This window comes from Coenobita brevimanus, chromosome 111, assembly GCF_032717465.1.
Source record: "Coenobita brevimanus isolate Jiangsu-jjx chromosome 111, ASM3271746v2, whole genome shotgun sequence".
Classification (NCBI taxonomy): Eukaryota; Metazoa; Arthropoda; class Malacostraca; order Decapoda; family Coenobitidae; genus Coenobita; species Coenobita brevimanus.
The window spans coordinates 5,424,242-5,442,415 of NC_137064.1; the positions used below are offsets into that span (position 1 = coordinate 5,424,242).

At 42.5% G+C, this 18,174-nt stretch overlaps 1 protein-coding gene across 1 annotated transcript in view; it reads right to left on the reverse strand.

The window, feature by feature from the left end:
• The window catches only part of dia (diaphanous related formin 1), a 91,219-nt gene that overhangs the window by 34,549 nt on the left and 38,496 nt on the right, over positions 1–18,174 (reverse strand). The window contains exon 7 of the mRNA XM_080286327.1: positions 631–814. Within this exon, the coding sequence (XP_080142453.1) occupies positions 631–814 (184 nt within the window). The remainder of the gene's footprint in view (positions 1–630; positions 815–18,174) is intronic.

Consider the following 18,174-nt stretch of genomic DNA (forward strand, 5'->3'; position numbering starts at 1 on the left):
TATGTCACAATGCAAAAAGGGTTATGAAATCCTTCTCAGATCATGACACTAAAGAGCTGGATTGGCCAGATAACTCTCCAGATTTCAGTTCCATAGAAAATGCATGGAACTGTATTAAGGACAGGCTTACAACATTCAAAATCTTGTCAGTGCCTCGTCTTACGAGATTCACAACATGTGGATAAAGGAAATGAATGCAGAATACTTCCAAAATTTATCACACAGCAGGCCCAAATGCCTCCACATTGTAACTGAGGCCAACAGCAACAGGACCATGTAATAGGATGCAGTTACGCTGCATAGTTTTAACTATCATTAATATATTCCGTGGAGAGTGATTTTGTTTACACCATGCCCTGTGTGGTTAGTTTCTTTTGCACAGTCTAGTTCTGGATAGGAATGTCTCTACATGGTAGCACAAATAGACCCCGAGAAGTTATATAAATACCTCCCTATCCCTCAAAAGAAAGATGGTGGATTGAAGAAAAGGGACAACTTTAGCCTACAGTCCACTGGGTTCATGTCTTGTTGAGACTTGGGCCACAACAACATGCTTTAATACAGGCAAAACGTTGAAGGCCATTCTTGCCATCACCCAAACTTACATAACAGTCTCGTTAACCATCGTACCTTATACAGCACAATGAACTCGTTGATGTCTCTGAAGAAGTCCTCCTGTGGATACTTGTTAACCTCAAAGGTAAATAATTCTGCCACTTCCTCATACTTCTTCTGCATCATACTGAACTCTGTCTCCAGCACAGCAATGTCTTCCTCTGCTGCCTGATGGAAGTCCTCAAATTTCTCCTTGAATCTGCAAAGCAAATCATTAGCATAATCACCACCACCATCATCATCATCATCATCATCACCACCACCACCACCACCACCACCACCACCACCACCATCAGCATTGTAATCATCATCATCTAGCTCTGTGGCTAGGGTGAGAAGTGGTTGGAAGAAGTTCAGGGAGCTCTTGCCTCTCCTGACATTGAGGGGGCTCTCCCTACGTGCTAAGGGGTCTTTGTATGCAGCGTGTGTTAGGAGTGTAATGCTGTATGGCAGTGAGACCTGGGCAGTGAAGGAGGAAGACATTCGCCGGCTCAGACGTACAGAAATGACAATGATTAGGTGGATGTGCAGTGCGTCCCTGCGTCCAAGGCCTGGAGGGGCTGGGTTTACAATGGAAGAGTTGAGAGGTAGGATGGGACTGGAGTGTATTGGTGTTGTGATGAGAAGAGGTAGATTGAGGTGGTTTGGACATGTGGAGAGGATGGGGGATGATAGTTGGGTGAGGAAGGTGAGAAGTGTTAATATTGGGGGTGGGGTTATGAGGGGTAGACCGAGAAAGACATGGGACGAGGTCATTAAGTGTGACCTTAGGGTTAAGGGACTGAACAGGGAGGCTGCAATGGATCGTGCAGCATGGAGAGCCGCCATTAGGTGACCAAGGCCGACACATGCAAGCATGTTGGAGCCTTTAAAAACGAAAACGAAAACGATCATCATCCCAACCTCTATTTCCCAACAAAAGACAGGGTGAGACTATAATTTCAATGCTAGCTAAAATGATAAAAAAATACTTTGTGTATGTGTGTGTGTGTGTGTGTTCTTACCTAATTGTATCTTTACAGGAATGAGTCAAGCCCGTGTCTTAAACCATATTTATCGTATATATCCTTAAATTTGTGAATTGTTTTGGCACACACTATTTCATTCGGTAGTGCATTCCACTGATCAATTGCTCTATTTGGGAAACTAAATTTCCTTACGTCTTTATCACCTCTCTTCTTATGCAGCTTTTTGCAGTGTCCTCTTGCTGATGCTTGCCCATAAGTTAAGTAATCATTTATGTCCATTTTCTCCTTCCCTGATATGCATTTATATAGCATAATCATGTCACCTCGTTTCCTTCTCTCCTGTAGTATTGGTAGATTCAGTTTATTTAGTCTTTCTTCATAGCTTAGATCCCTTGAGCTTGGTACCCATCTTGCAGCGGCCCTTTGAACTTTTTCAATCTAGTCTATGTGTTTTTTGAGATGAGGACCCCAGACTACTGATGCATACTCCAGGGTTGGTCTGATGAATGACGTTATTATCTTTCTTAGCATGTCTTCATTTATGTATGTGAACGCTATTCTCATATTGGCAAGCAGTGTATACATGTTCCGTACCTTCTCACTGATGTGGTCAGCCGGAGATAGTCTGTTATTGATAATCACACCTAGGTCCTTCTCTCTTTCTGATGTGTGTAGGGTTTTATTTCCTAATGTATAATCCCAATCAGGTCTTTTTCCACTTCTACCAAACTTGATTACATGACACTTGTCCAAATTGAATTCCATTTGCCATGTATTACTCCATTCATGAAGTTTATTTAATTCTTCTTGTAGCTATTACAAGAATCTGTGTTAGTAATTCTCCTTTGTATTTTTGCATCATCTGCAAACATATTTAGATAGCTTTCATTTCCAGTGTTACTGTCTATATCATTTATATACACTAAAAACATGACTGGTCCCAGCACTGAGCCCTGTGGTATTCCACTAGTCACTTCTTTCCATGATGAGTAATTTCCCCTTACTACTGTTCTCATTTATCTTTTCATGAGAAAATCTTGCATCCAACCATACAGATTGCCTCAAATTCCTCCTTCATGGTACAGTTTCTATAAAAGTCTTTGGTGTGGTACTGTGTCAAATGCTTTCTTGAAATCTAAATAGATACTGTCCACTCATCCTTCTCTTTCCTGTAATGTGTCTGTTACTCCGTCATAGTAGCTCAACAGATTAGTAACACATGATTTTCTTTTTCTGAGACCAAACTGTCTTTCTGTTATCATACTGTGTTCTTCTAGGTGATTTACCCAAGCTTTTCTTATAAGCTTCTCTAATACCTTGCTTACAACACTAGTTAGTGATACTGGTCGGTAGTTTAGTGGATTTTGTCTATTCTCTTTCTTGAATAAGGGAACAATGTTTGCTTTCTTCCAAATATCAGGTAGTTTACCTTGACTCAAGGATTTCTTGAAAATTAAAAATAATGGTTTACTTAACTCCTATGCAAATTCACGTAGCACCCAACATGAAATTTCATCAGGATCATTTGCTTTTCCTTTGTCTAATTAACTTAACTCCTCCTGTATTTCTTTTTCTGATGTTTGTATATCTGGTAGTGTGTGTGGGCATGCATGTTCCACATAATCCCTCTCAAAATTTGTTTCCTCCGTAAAAACTGACTGGAAATTCTTGTTTAGTGCTTCACAAATATCCTTCTCTTGTGTATCGGTGATTTCATCATCTGTAATGGATTGTATTTTATCTTTTACTTTGGTTGTGTGTGTGTGTGTGTGTGTGTGTGTGTGTGTGTGTGTGTGTGTGTGTGTGTGTGTGTGTGTGTGTGTGTGTGTGTGTGTGTGTGTGTGTGTGTGTGTGTGTGTGTGTAGTAGTATACAGGAATTGAGCAATGCTCGTGTTGTCCTGTCTCCATATCCACATTTATCAAGTCTACCTTTACACACATGAATGTTTTTCTCATGCACCACCTCTTTGTCTAAGTCGTTCCAAATATTTAAGAATATACCTAATTGTGATATACACGGAATGTACTATGCTCGTGGGTTTCCGTCGCTGTTTCTCAATAAGTCGAATTTAACTTTAAACTCGTTTATGTTTTTAGACTGGACGATCTCTTTGTCCAGGCTATTCCATAAGTCTATACTTCTGTAAGGAAAGCTATATTTCTTGATATCCTTCAAGCAGCTTGACTTTTTCAATTTCATTCCATGTCCTCTTGTTGCTCTCTTATCCCATACAAACAGATCTTCTTTGTCAATTTTATCTACTCCCACCATGGTCCTGAACACCGCAATCATGTCTCCCTCTTTCTCCTTTCCTCTAACGAAGGCAAATCCAGTTTTCCAGCCTCTCTCTGTGTGTGTGTGTGTGTGTGTGTGTGTGTGTGTGTGTGTGTGTGTGTGTGTGTGTGTGTGTGTGTGTGTGTGTGTGTGTGTGTGTGTGTGTGTGTGTGTGTGTGTGTGTGTGTGTGTGTGTGTGTGTGTGTGTGTGTGTGTGTGTGTGTGTGTGTGTGTGTGTGTGTGTGTGTGTGTGTGTGTGTGTGTGTGTGTGTGTGTGTGTGTGTGTGTGTGTGTGTGTGTGTGTGTGTGTGTGTGTGTGTGTGTGTGTGTGTGTGTGTGTGTGTGTGTGTGTGTGTGTGACACTCTGGGGATAGACCTGATGTCCAATGCCTGAGACCCTGCAGTCCTTCTATATGCAACACACCACCTGTCACCATTTGGGTACTAATATTCACCATCCACAATGAATATAAGCTAAGGCTGTCTCATTCAGGACTGGTGTAAGGAACTGATGTAGTACAGGTATTAGCTGTGGTATTTTTAAGACATGTCAGTAGGCCTTGTGGAAGATATGTTAAGTATAACAACATTCAAATACTCAGACTGTTCCCTGCCCCAACTTGTGCAGGCTAAAAAGGAAAAATGTCAGAGTAATGAATAAAAAAAGCAAACTTTGTCCAGCATTGGATTAACACATAATAGTGATGATAAAATGCATTGTCCTATTACAAATACAGTACTGAGATACGGTAGTAAGTTGAGAGTATTGTTATTCTACAATTAATACACAAAATGCACAAGTGAGTAGTGGAAATTAGTAGCCTCAACTCTTTGACTGTAAAGGATGTGCCACTGCTGCAAAAAATTGCATAGTGTTAGTCAGAATACCATAATATACTTAAATGGAACAATATCAGTGACAGGGTTTACTAAAATACAGTGCTGTAGTTTATATCTGACAGTGAAGGTGGTTCAGCAGTCAGAATGCCCCAGTAGGAGAGGGGGCTTTGCATAGGTTTGTCCATAAAAATGATCACTGCCATTTTTTCCAATATGAAATGCCATGGAGGAAAGTAAGCTGGTTGTTCTCTACCCTTACATCACACAGGAGGTAAAATGGGACTAACTCTTATTTATACCATACAAATGGTGGTGAAAGGGTTAAGCACAACTGTGAGTAAGACAACCTGATGGGACAGCAGGACAAATATATATATATAGTACAGTATAGTAAAATATGTTTGGTGTGTGGTGAGACTATCTATCTATTGCAAGATGCCATAATCCCATAAGGGGTGGCCATTTGACTCTGAGTTATTTGTTTTACAGGGAGGGGCACTAACCCTCCACCAACCCACTTGTTGACACGTAGGAAGCAAGTAAGGTTTGGTTATATGGTTACCACCCACTGCTGTAAATGGTTTCTTGGCTTACAGGAAACCATTTGGCTTGTCACTCAATGTAAAGCCACCTGTAAAGGAAGGAAAAGCAATAAGAAGTGACAGGAAAGATGGGAGAAACAGGAAGAGAGGAGGGCAGGCACAGAAAAAGAATGATAAAGGCTAAGGAAGAAGTAAGCAGCACTACATCAAGTGAGTGGATGATGGTCGCCACCACCTACCACTAGTGGTGAGACAGGGCTCTTGTTTGGCAAGCCACAGCTCGCAAATGCAAGTATTTTTTCCCTTCGGCGAATAAATTTTACATGTAAGTCGCCTTTTGGCAAGGAGAAAATACATCCACGTCAAAACCCAGTTAACTACAAAATAAGTAAATCTCACTTAAATGAACAAAAGATCGATTATTATGTCTTTCCTTGTCGCCACTGTGAATGTTTAAAAACACACAACGTATAAATAAAAAAATAAATATATTTATTGCTCGTAAAACATTTCGGCTCATAGTCAGTTTGACTACTAAAAATTTATTTGGCTCATATATCTGAAACCTTAGGAGCCAAACGGCTCGCAACCATCGGCTTTTAGCAAGAGCCCTGTGAGACACTGCAAGGATTAAACAATGACAAATTACACTGCATGGATTAAACAATGACAAATTACTGAATCTTATAAAGATGGTCTAACTTCACATAACAGTCCCAAAGAGGTGACTGGAGATTTATCAGTTGTGCATCTGTAATCCTATCATTGGAAATAAGTTGGTCATCTACTCATCAATGTACAGTACACATTAATCTAATCTTGGGTCCCTACATATAAATGGAAGTATGGTAATATCTATCTATATACCTAGGCTGCTTCCCCCAAGGAAAAGGAGGTATATGGTAATATGGGACTCAAATTTACTTTTTTTCTAATAATGCAACTGTCATAAATTTATTCAGCTACAGGTCTTCCTAGTTTGAAAAGGTAAAGCAGTATGCTTCACTGTCATACCAACTCTCCATTGTATTCAGACTATATCATATATAACCCCTTTCAATCCAATGATATAATCTTTACTTAATTCTTGGTACTAGGAGACAATTTTATTCAGCTTAGGAGAGACTTTTCAAACAACGGAGATTTGATATAGCTTTCACTGACCTCTTCTCCTATATTACTAGATAAAACCAGTAAGAGGATACCAAGAATTTCATATACTAATACATTATATCAGAGTAAAAAGGTCAATTTTATTCAATTAAGGAAGGAACTCTCAGAAGAAAATACAGTTGCTGAACGATATACGTACTGTACAGTACAGGTATGGCTGTTTGATAACAGAAAAAGGGCAATTAATACATCAGTAAATATATGCAAAAAATGAAGAAAAAGGAAAAGAAGCTTTGCATTAAAATTAGATGGATAATATAGTACATATCAATACGAAACATATATATAATTGGTGGTAGGTGAGGGCGCTCACCATCCATTCACTCGATGTAGTGCTGCTTTGGGTATCTGCCCATTCCTCTCTTCCTTCCTTAATCTTCTGTCTTCTTTTCCTTCAATCTTTCCTCTTCCTTCTACCCACAGGTTACTTAACATTCCCTCTTCTGTCTTCCTTTCCTTCACTTTTTCCTCTTCCTTCTGCCTATGGGTGACTCTAATACTGAGTAGCAAGCCAAATGGTTTCCTGTACACCAGGAAACCATTTACTACACTAGGTGGCAACCATGTAATCAAATGATGGCTCGTGGTGGTTTAGTGGGTAATTAAGGCACTCCAATCTGATTGATCCTATGTAGGTTTATCCAAGGGGTGGTTGGGATTTATTGCTTATGTAATGCCACTCAGGGATGAAAGAGGTTGGTCACTCTCTTCTTAAATGACAGGGTCAACTTCCTTAGCCCCAAGCTCCAACGCTTCTCATAGGGCGGGCATAGGATTGATATACATATACATATATATATATATATATATATATATATATATATATATATATATATATATATCATTATCATCATCATCCAGACCTCCTTTCCCACCCAAGGGCAGGGTGAGGAGTAGTAATGTCCAGACAGCCCAAAATTGCTCAATCCAATGGGTCAAGCTTCCATTCACTCATCACTCAAGCCTCCGGAATCCTGGTTCTATCGGATAAGCCAAAAACATTCACCACATTCTGTAGCTTCACATAATTGTATCCGACAGAGTCAATCCAGACACTGCCACGTTAAAAAGGGGTGCCAGAAATCCCTGATCATGCACTTCTCACAAAATTCATCCAGCCAGCTCGATCTCCTGTCAGTTCCCTAGGCTCAACGACTTCCAAACCTCTCTCCCTCACACAATCATCCACCAGATCTCTCCACCTTCTCCTTGGCCTTCCTTGCCTCCTCCCTTCTTCAAATTCGCTCAGATATACCTTCTTCACCACTCTATTGTTATCCATTCTCGCCACATGACCATACCATCTCAGTACACTCCCTTCAATTCTGGTGTCCACCGACTTCCTCACTCCGCATCTTTCACGAATCACATTATTTCGTATCCTACCCACCCTCTGTACTCCACATACATTCCTCAGCAGTCCCATCCCCACTGCTCTTACTCTTGATTTTTCATTTTCATGCCACACCATAGTCTCACATCCGTATGTTATAGATGGCATTAACACTCTTTCATGTAAGCCTCGTGCAGCTGCAACATTCAAGCCTCTGCTTTATATCAAGGCCTTCATTGCACCAGCTACTTTTCTTCCTTGTGTCACTCTACTTTCAACTTCTTTTGCACATTTTCTTCTTGTTTCTATCACTGTAACCAGGTATTTGAACTCTCTCACCAATTCCAGTCTCTCTCCATTCACTGTTACATTGCACTGGGAGTCACCTTCTCTCTCAATAACCATCACTTTATTCTTTTTTACATTTACTCTCAAGGAACGATACTTACAGAAATCAGCAAAACTCTGCACTAGCCTACCAAGTTTTTGTCCGGTACTTGCAAGCAGTATTGCATCATCACCATACAACAAATTTGAGATATTCCATCCATCACCATACATTACCAATGCCATCCCTCTCTCCATTACTCATGTTTTCACTTCTCTCATCACCCCATCCATATATACATTGAACAACCATGGGGACATCACACATTCTTGTCGCACGCCCACACTGATCATGAACCATTCACTTAGTTGCCCATTAACCCTGACATATGCTTCACTACCATCATAAAAACTCTTGACGACACCTAGCAGCTTACCCTCTACACCATACATGCGCAAAACTTTCCACAATCCTTCTCTGTCCACTTTGTCATTTGTTTTTTCCAGATCCATGAATGCCATAAACACCTTATGGTTCTTCTCACAAGCCTTCTCTACTATGTCTCACTGCAAATATTTGATTGATACATCCTCTGCCACTCCTAAAGCCACCCTGTTCATCACTCACTAAGATTTCTGATATCTCTCTTACATTCTCTATAATAATTATTCCATATACCTTCCCTACCACTCAATATACACTCAATCCTCCTAAATCGCGTGTTCATAAAACACAGATTCGTAAATCACAGCTAAGTGGCCGTCAGACTGCAGGCAACCTTAAATCACTGTTAAGTCACGAATATCACGGACCTTGGCACCCAAGTGGGCCTTTTCCAAGGAGGACCGTAAACCGCAACATTCAAACTGAAAATCACGACCCAACACCCAACTGGGAAGTTGATGAATGCTGTGAAGAGTATGTATGATGGTGCTAAGGCTGCAGTGCATGTGGATGGTGAACTAAGTGAATTTTTCTCTTTGAAGGTTGGGTTGAAACAGGGATGTGTCATATCTCCATGGTCGTTCAATCTGTACATGGATGGGGTAATAAAACAGGTACAAGGTAGGGTAGTGGATGTTGGAGTGGCCCTGGTCAGAGAGGATAGTGTTTGGAAGCTCCCTGTACTGTTGTTTGCAGATGATACTGTGTTGTTGAGTGAAGACGAAGGGGAGCTGCAAGGCTTGGTGGATGAGTTTGGGAGAGTGTGTAAGAAACGGAATCTAAAGGTGAATGTAGGGAAGAGTAAAGTGATGGTCGTTGAGAGAGGTGAAGTCAGTGAATGTACAGTGAGGTTGGATGGTGAGGAATTGGAAAATGTGAGTACGTTTAAGTACTTGGGTAGTGTGATGAGTAAGGATGGAGGTTTGGAGGGTGAAGTGCTTGAAAGGGTACAGCAGGGAAGAAAGGTTGCTGGTTCTTTGAAAGCAGTGATAAGAAACAGGGAAGTGAGCATCGAGGTGAAAAAGTTACATGACAGTATTCTCATACCAACTCTAACATATGGAAGTGAAGCGTGGACGTTGTTGGAAGGACACAAGTCAAGAGTTAGAGCAGTGGAAATGAGTTATTTAAGAGGAGCCTATGGAGTCACATGGAGAGACAGGCTGACGAATGAGGATATAAAGGAGCGTTGTGGTGTGGATGTGGATGGGATAGGAAGCGTTATGAGGAACACACTGAGGTGATTTGGCCATGTGGAGAGGATGGAGGGTGAGAGGCTGACGAAGAGAGTGTATGTGAGTGAGGTGGAGGGGGAAAGAGGGAGGGGGAGGCCGAGATTGAGATGGAGGGATGGGGTGGAGTCCCAAAGAAGGGTGACCACTCCCAACCCTCCAACTGTCGTCCAATTGCTTTAACGTCCTGTATTTCAAAAGTTTTCGAGTCAATTCTCAATAGAAAAATTTTAAGGCATCTTTCCTATCACAACCTTCTTTCTGATCGTCAGTATAGGTTCCGTCAGGGACGCTCCACTGGCGATCTTCTCACCTACCTTTCAGACTCCTGGTCATCCTCCTTTCGGGACTTTGGCGAAAGCTTTGCCATTGCACTTGACATCTCAAAGGCTTTCGATCGAGTCTGGCATAAATCTTTAATTTCCAAACTGTCCTCCTACGGTTTCTATCCTTCTATCTGCGCCTTCATTGCTAGCTTCCTCTCTGGTTGTTCTATAGCCGCTGTTGTAGACAGCCATCATTCTTCTCCTAGATCTATCAACAGTGGTGTTCCTCAGGGCTCTGTCCTATCACCAACTCTCTTCCTTTTATTCATCAATGATCTTCTAAGCTGTACATCTAACCCTATCCACTCATACGCTGATGACTCCATCCTTCACCTTTCCATTCGGTTCCCGCAACGCCCATCTCAACAGCGACTTCAACAAACAAGGGATGAGGCTATGGCACACCTAATGTCTGACTTGGCTCGTATCTCTGACTGGGGTAAAAATAATATGGTTGTTTTTAATGCATCTAAGACTCAGTTCTTACACCTATCAACCCGACAAAATCTTCCACAGGTATACCCACTAATGTTTAATAATATTCAGCTTAATCCTGCATCATCCTTGAACATGCTTGGGGTTTCATTTACTCGGGACTTATCTTGGAAAGATAATATTACATCTCTTGTAAAATCTGCTTCCAAGAGATTGGGTGTGCTAAGCCGACTCCGCTCTTTCTTTACCCCTGCACAATTGTTGACTCTATGCAAGGGTTTTATCCGCCCCTGTGTGGAGTACAACTCTCATGTGTGGGGAGGCTCCCCACAAACAGCTCTTCTCAATACGGTGGAGTCAAAGGCTTTTCGTCTCATTAACTCTCCCCCTCTTACTGACTCCCTTCAACCTCTGTCTCTTCACCGCACTGTTGCATCTTTATCTCTTTTCTATCGCTACTTTAATGGTCATTGCTCCTCTGAACTGTCTGCTTGCATTCCTCCACCTCTACAACGGGCGCGTAGCACCCGTCTGGCAGCAAACTCTCATCCCTTTTCTGTCCAACTCTCTAATGCAAGAGTTAACTGTTACTCCCAGTCTTTCATTTATGCAACAGGTCAGCTCTGGAACTGTCTCCCTCTGTCTGTATTTCCTGCTGCCTATGATCTCCAGTCTTTCAAACGCAGTGTGTCCAGGCATCTCAAAATGATCGGATCTTGAATTTGGCTCTCTATTGTATTTTGTTTTTCTCTTGGAGGGAACTGTAACTGCGGGCTCATGGCCTTTGGTTCCTTCTTCCTTGCACAAAAAGAAAAAATATATATATATATATATATATATATATATATATATATATATATATATATATATGAGAGAGGGGTGTGTGAGTTGGGAGCAGGGCAGTGAAATGGCGGGGGACAGGGCGATGTGGAGGCGATTTGTTTGTGGCCACCACAAACAGGATTGAGGTGTCTGGCAATAGATAGATAGATACAGAGAGAGAGAGGGGGGGGGAGAGGGCAGCAAACCGGTTTAGACCAGCTCATCAAGGGTATGTTTACACGTGTGCTTGTATGTACGTACATGTATACTGCTCTTTAGTACTAGGACAACTGTCAGTGTTTACAAGTTTAACCCCTAAAGCTGGAGTCACTCATCCACCAAATGAATTTTTCCCCATAAATTATGTGTATCAATTAGTGCGATATCACTAAATCACTACCCCCTGGGGGTAGGGGGGTTTCAAGAATACTCCCCCAATATCCCTGCTTGTCGTACAAGGCGACTAAAAGGGTTGGCGGAGGGTTAGTGCCCCTCCCCGAAAAACAACTAACTAAAAAGACGAACAAGAAGCCTCGGACAAGGACTGATCAAAAGATGACAACCAAGGACCAGACAAAGGACATGGTAATCGGAAAATGGAATGTAAGAGGTGCGACTGATGAGGTGAAAGATAGAGAGATTGTCCAGGTGCTTCAGGGTGTGAAAGTTGATGTATGTGGAGTAACTGAAACTAAATGGAGAGGTGAGAGTGTGAGAGAATGGGAGTATGGATGGGGTATATGTGCAGGAGTAAGTGAGAATGAGAGGGCAAAAGAAGGAGTGTGTATAGTTATGAGTAAAAGATGGAAGAAGAACATAAGAGAGTACAGATCAGTTGGGTCAAGGATTGTGTGGGTAAGATTGAAAGTTGAAATACAAATGTGGGCGATTGTGTGCGTGTATGCGCCAACGCAAAATCGTGCAAGAAAAGTGAGAGAAGAGTTCTGGACAAATGTGGAAGTGTGCATGGAAAAGTTTGGAAGGAATGAGAGAGTGTTTTTGATTGGTGATATGAATGGTAAAGTAGGGAATGTGAAGGTGGATGGAATAGTTGGTGAGTGTGGTGTGCCTGCTGAGATAGATGAGAATTGCAGTGCATTAGTGGACATTTGTGCTGGGAGGGAGTTGGTGATAGCCAATACTCTCTTCAGGCATAAAATGATCTACAGGTATACATGGCGAGTGATGAGAAGGGTAGGTGGTGAACTGAATGAAAGGAAGGCAATGATTGATTATGTGTGTCTGGATGAAAGGTTGCGTAAATGTGTAATGGATGCAAGAGCTTATAGAGGTTGGGGGAGTGGACTTTCTGACCACTACTTGGTGGTGGCCAGAATCAAGATCCAAACAAGATGGAGAAATAGAAGAAGGGAAGGACGGGAAGAAGGAGTATTTGTAAGGAGAGTGGAAAGGTTACAAGAGGATGAGAAAAAGGCAGAGTATAAGAGAGAAGTGGAGGAACGATTGGGCAAATATGAATTGGAGCAGATGGGGGATGTGGAAGGTGTGTGCAGGATATTTACAGAAGAAATATGTGCAGCATGTGATGTGGTGTGTGGGATGAAGAGAAGACGGAGGGGGGTGCAAGGAACAGCGTGGTGGAATGAAGAGGTGAGACAGGCTGTGGCACAAAGGAAGAAAGCATACAATGAATGGATGAGAAATAGGGGCATGGAAGAAGTTGAGAGGTGGAAGAGAGAGTTATATGTAGAAAGAAAGAGAAAGGTGAAAAGATTAGTAAGGAAGAGTAAGAAGAGAGAGGATGAGGAATTTGGAAGGAACTTGAGCGTAAAGTGGAGGGACTGTAAGAAAATGTTCTGGAAAGAGGTGAAGAGAGTAAGACAGGGTGGAAGTGAAGTTAGCAGGGGAGTGAAAGATAAAAATGGTTGATTACTAGTAGAGAAGGCAGAAAAAGTGAGCTGATGGAGAGAACACTTTAAGGAATTGTTGAACATAGAGGCTGGAAGTCTATCTATCTATCTATCTATTGCCAGACGCCATAATCCCATAAGGGGTGGCCATTTGACTTTGAGTTATTTGTTTTACGGGGAGGGGCACTAACCCTCCACCAACCCACTTGTTGACACGTAGGGAGCACGTATGGTTTGGTTATATGGTTACCACCCAGCGTTGTAAATGGTTTCTTGGCTTCCAATAAACCATTTGGCTTGTCACTCAATGTAAAGCCACCTGTAAAGGAAAGAAAAGCAATAAGAAGTGACAGGAAAGATGGGAGAAATAGGAAGAGAGGAGGACAGGCACAGAAAAAGAATGATAAAGACTAAGGAAGGAGTAGGCAGCACTACATCAAGTGAGTGGATGATGGTCGCCACCACCTACCACAACTATTCCCTGGCCTAGCCAAGAATCGAACCATGTCCATTTGAGCGGTATACCACCTTTCAACCAACCGACTCATCCGTCGCTGGAAGTAATGCGAGTATAAGTGGCTGGGGAATGGCTGGGAGAAGGAGGGAGGTGAGAAGACAGGAAGAAATCAGTAGGATACAAGTTGTGGAAGCAATGAAGAAAGTTAAATTGAGGAAAGCCCCAGGAATTGATGGAGTGTGTGGTGAAATGCTGAAGTATGGGGGAGAGATAGTAGTAGAATGGATATGGAAAATGTGCACATCGACCTGGGAGGAAGGCAGAGTCCCGGAGGATTGGAAGTCAGGTATAATTATTCCCTTGTACAAAGGAAAAGGGGAAAAAGAAGTGTGTGGTAATCATAGGGGCATCTGTCTTCTTAGTATAATGGGAAAAGTGTATGGTAGGACACTTATTGACAGAGTTAGAGAAAGAACAGAGGAATTAGTTGGAGAAGAACAGGGAGGCTTTAGGAAGGGAAGAGGTTGTGTAGATCAGATATTCATTCTTAGATCTTTAGTGGAAAAGTTTCTAGAGATGGGAAAGAAGTTGTATGCGGCTTTCATGGATTTGGAGAAAGCATATGACAGGGTGGATAGACAAGGATTGTGGAAAGTATTAAGAATATATGGAGTAGATGGGAAGTTGTTGAATGCTGTGAAGAGTATGTATGATGGTGCTAAGGCTGCAGTGTGTGTGGATGGTGAACTGAGTGAATTTTTCTCTTTGAAGGTTGAGTTGAAACAGGGATGTGTCATGTCTCCATGGTTGTTCAATCTGTACATGGATGGGGTAATAAAAGAGGTACAAGGTAGGGTAGTGGATGTTGGAGTGGCCCTGGTGAGAGAGGGTAGTGTTTGGAAACTCCCTGTACTGTTGTTTGCAGATGATACTGTGTTGTTGAGTGAAGATGAAGGAGAGCTGCAAGGTTTGGTGGATGAGTTTGGGAGAGTGTGTAAGAAACGGAATCTAAAGGTGAATGTAGGGAAGAATAAAATGATGGTCTTTGAGAGAGGTGAAGTCAGTGAATGTACAGCGAGGTTGGATGGTGAGGAATTGGAAAATGTGAGTACGTTTAAGTACTTGGGTAGTGTGATGAGTAAGGATGGAGGTTTGGAGGGTGAAGTGCTTGAAAGGGTACAGCAGGGAAGAAAGGTTGCTGGTTCCTTGGAAGCAGTGATAAGAGGCATGGAAGTGAGCATGGAAGTGAAAAAGTTACTACATGACAGTATTGTGATACCAACTCTAACGTATGGAAGTGAAGCTTGGACGTTGCTGGAAGGACACAAGTCAAGAGTGAGAGCAGTGGAAATGAGTTACTGTATTTGAAAGGAGCCTGTGGAGTCACATGGAGAGACAGGCTGACGAATGAGGATATAAAGGAGCGTTGTGGTGAGGATGTGGATGTGATAGGAAGCGTTAAGAGGAATACACTGAGGTGTTTTGGCCATGTGGAGAATATGGATGGTGAAAGACTGACGAAGAGAGTATATGTGAGTGAAGTGGAGGGGGGAAGAAGCAGGGGGAGGCCGAGGATGAGATGGAGGGATGGGGTGGAGAGGTATATGAGAGAGGGGGGGGGGGTGAGTTGGGAGCAGGGCAGTGAAATGGAGGGGGACAGGGCGATGTGGTGGCAATTTGTTTGTGGCCACCCCGAACGGGATTGAGGCGTCTGGCAATAGATATATATATATATATATATATATATATATAAAATGAATGCCTTTGTCATAGCTATTCTGCATGACATCTTGGGATGTGACACCAAGCAATCAACACAGTACAAAAGATTCTCAAGAGAAGTCAAGGATATGTTGCATAATATCACAACTTCCACACAAACGGTACTGTAAACATGAGGAAACTGGCAAATTAACTTTTTAGGGAGGAATGGAATTTTGATTACTAAAGGTGAATTTAACACCTCACCCCATTATTGAGTAAAAAGGTCAGGATGATGGCAGTCACAGTGATGGTGGTCTTCCATTCACAAATCTAAGGAATTAGGTAAGTGTGTTAACCCATCATGCAAGCACAATAAAAAATAATATACTGAACTTCAAGTTCTATCATGGTCAAGCACATACACACCTTAACAAAGCAGCCTGCTGCAAGATGCGAACAGAAGAGTGCACTGGCAAGAGAAAATGAATATACAGCATTAAAAGCAAGAAGCAAGCATCCAAGCACCCAAGCATCTCAATGAACAAAAAGTATTACATCTGATGAAATACTGAAACATATAGTAAGAGAGAGGAAATGTACTGTAGTAAACTGTTCCAGCATTAACGTAAACTATCAGATGCTGGTAATAATAATCAAAGTGTGGTAATAATACTCTTGGTGTGGATCGTGCATCAATGTGGACGTACAGAATGTCATCCTCCAGGGATCCTCCCCATCATCAAATACTTTTGACCTTTCCATTGCAAGGTAAAGGTGGGGTCCACAACTCGGCTAGTGACTTTCAACCATAACCTTTATATCTGACAGATGGTGCTACATCAAACATGTGACAAATTTTTATACCGTATGGTAACCTTACATTGCATACACATTTCAATAACAGTAACTGAATTAGAAACTTCTAGCTGAACAGGATAAAGCCTAAGGACATCAGTGTGTGAGTTTACACAGTGATTCACAATTACTGCAATCTATTTAGGAATTAATGGGTCACCTTAAGTGTTACTTAGCCTGATAGGGTTTGGATTTACTGAACTGTCTATTACTCACCACTCTAATGTATGAAATTCTGTTCAATTCGTGTGTGTGTGTGTGTGTGTGTGTGTGTGTGTGTGTGTGTGTGTGTGTGTGTGTTGGAGGGGGGAGGTGGTGGGAGAAGTGAAGTTTGGGGGGGAGGTGGTGGCTGGAATGAAGTTTGAGGGGGAGGTGGTGACAGAAGTGAAGTCTGAGGGAGAGGTGGTGACAAGTGAAATTTGAGAGGGAGGTGGTGGCAGCAGTGAAGCTGGAGGGGTAGATGGTGGCAGCAATGAAACTGGAGGGGGCGTGGTGGGGCAGCAGTAAAACTGGAGAGGGAGGTGGTGGGGCAACAATAAAATTGGAGGGGAGGTGGTGGGGCAGCAATAAAATTGAAGGGGAGGTGGTGGGGCAGCAATAAAATTGGAGGGGAGGTGGTGGGGCAGCAATAAAATTGAAGGGGAGGTGGTGGGGCAGCAATAAAATTGAAGGGGAGGTGGTGGGGCAGCAGTGAAACTGGAAAGGAAGGTGGTGGGGCAGCAGTGAAACTGGAAAGGAAGGTGGTGGGGCAGCAGTGAAATTGGAGGGGACAGTGGAGGGGCAGCAGTGAAACTGGAGGAGGAAGTGGTGGGGCAGCAGTGAAATTAGAGGAGGAAGTGGTGGGGCAGCAGTGAAACTAGAGGAGGAAGTGGTGGGGCAGCAGTGAAAATTAGAGGAGGAAGTGGTGGGGCAGCAGTGAAATTAGAGGAGGAAGTGGTGGGGCAGCAGTGAAATTAGAGGAGGAAGTGGTGGGGCAGCAGTGAAATTGGAGGGGGAGGTGGTGGCAGTAAAGTCAGAGATGGAGGTGGGGCAATGTAGCAGAGGTAATTTGGTAAGCTGTCGGATGTACAGGAAGAAGGGAGGGCGGGCAAGAGAAAAAGAGAGAGAGAGAGAGAGAGATGGGGGAGGGGGCCCTATCCAACAATACTGTTCTGTACTTCCCAAGGTAGGAGGCAAATGAAACAGAATACTCACTCTCCACTGATGCCTACTGTAATGACAGTTATATTAGTCCATTAATCCAAGCAACAATCAACCACAGCACTTGAAATAAAAATTGTTCCAAAGTAAAAAAAATAAAATAAAATACATATATGACTAAGGAAAGACATGCTCTACATCCAAAACTAATGTACTCAAAATTGAAAGTCAGTAATACTGTAATTCTTTCAGCTGTGTCAACAACAGAGGTATTTTCACCAACACAAATTAATGGAAAACCTCTGTGCACCAAGGTGGACCTATGGTATGCAACAGTGAAATAAGGCACCACCACAGTCAAAATGACGGTTACTAAAAATAAGATCACTTGATTCAGCACTATCAATACAGCATACCATAATAGTTTCATCTTTAAAAGCTCCAACATGCTTGCATGCGTTGGCCTGGGTAACCTAATGGCGACTCTCCATGCTGCTCAATCTCTGGCAGCCTCCCTATTCAGTCCCTTAACACGGAGGTCACACTTAATGACCTTGTCCCACGTCTTTTTTGGTTTACCCCTCGCAACCCCACCCCTTTCTGCACCCAGTTATCATCCCCTATCCTCTCCACATGCCCGAACCACCTCAAGCTACCTCTCCTCATCACAAAACCAATATACACCAGTCCCATTCTACCTCTCAACTCTTCCATAGTAAACCTAACCCCCCCTCAGACCTTGCACTCAGGGACACACTGCATATCCACCTAATCACTGCCATTTCTGTATGTTTGAGCCTGCTAATATCCTCT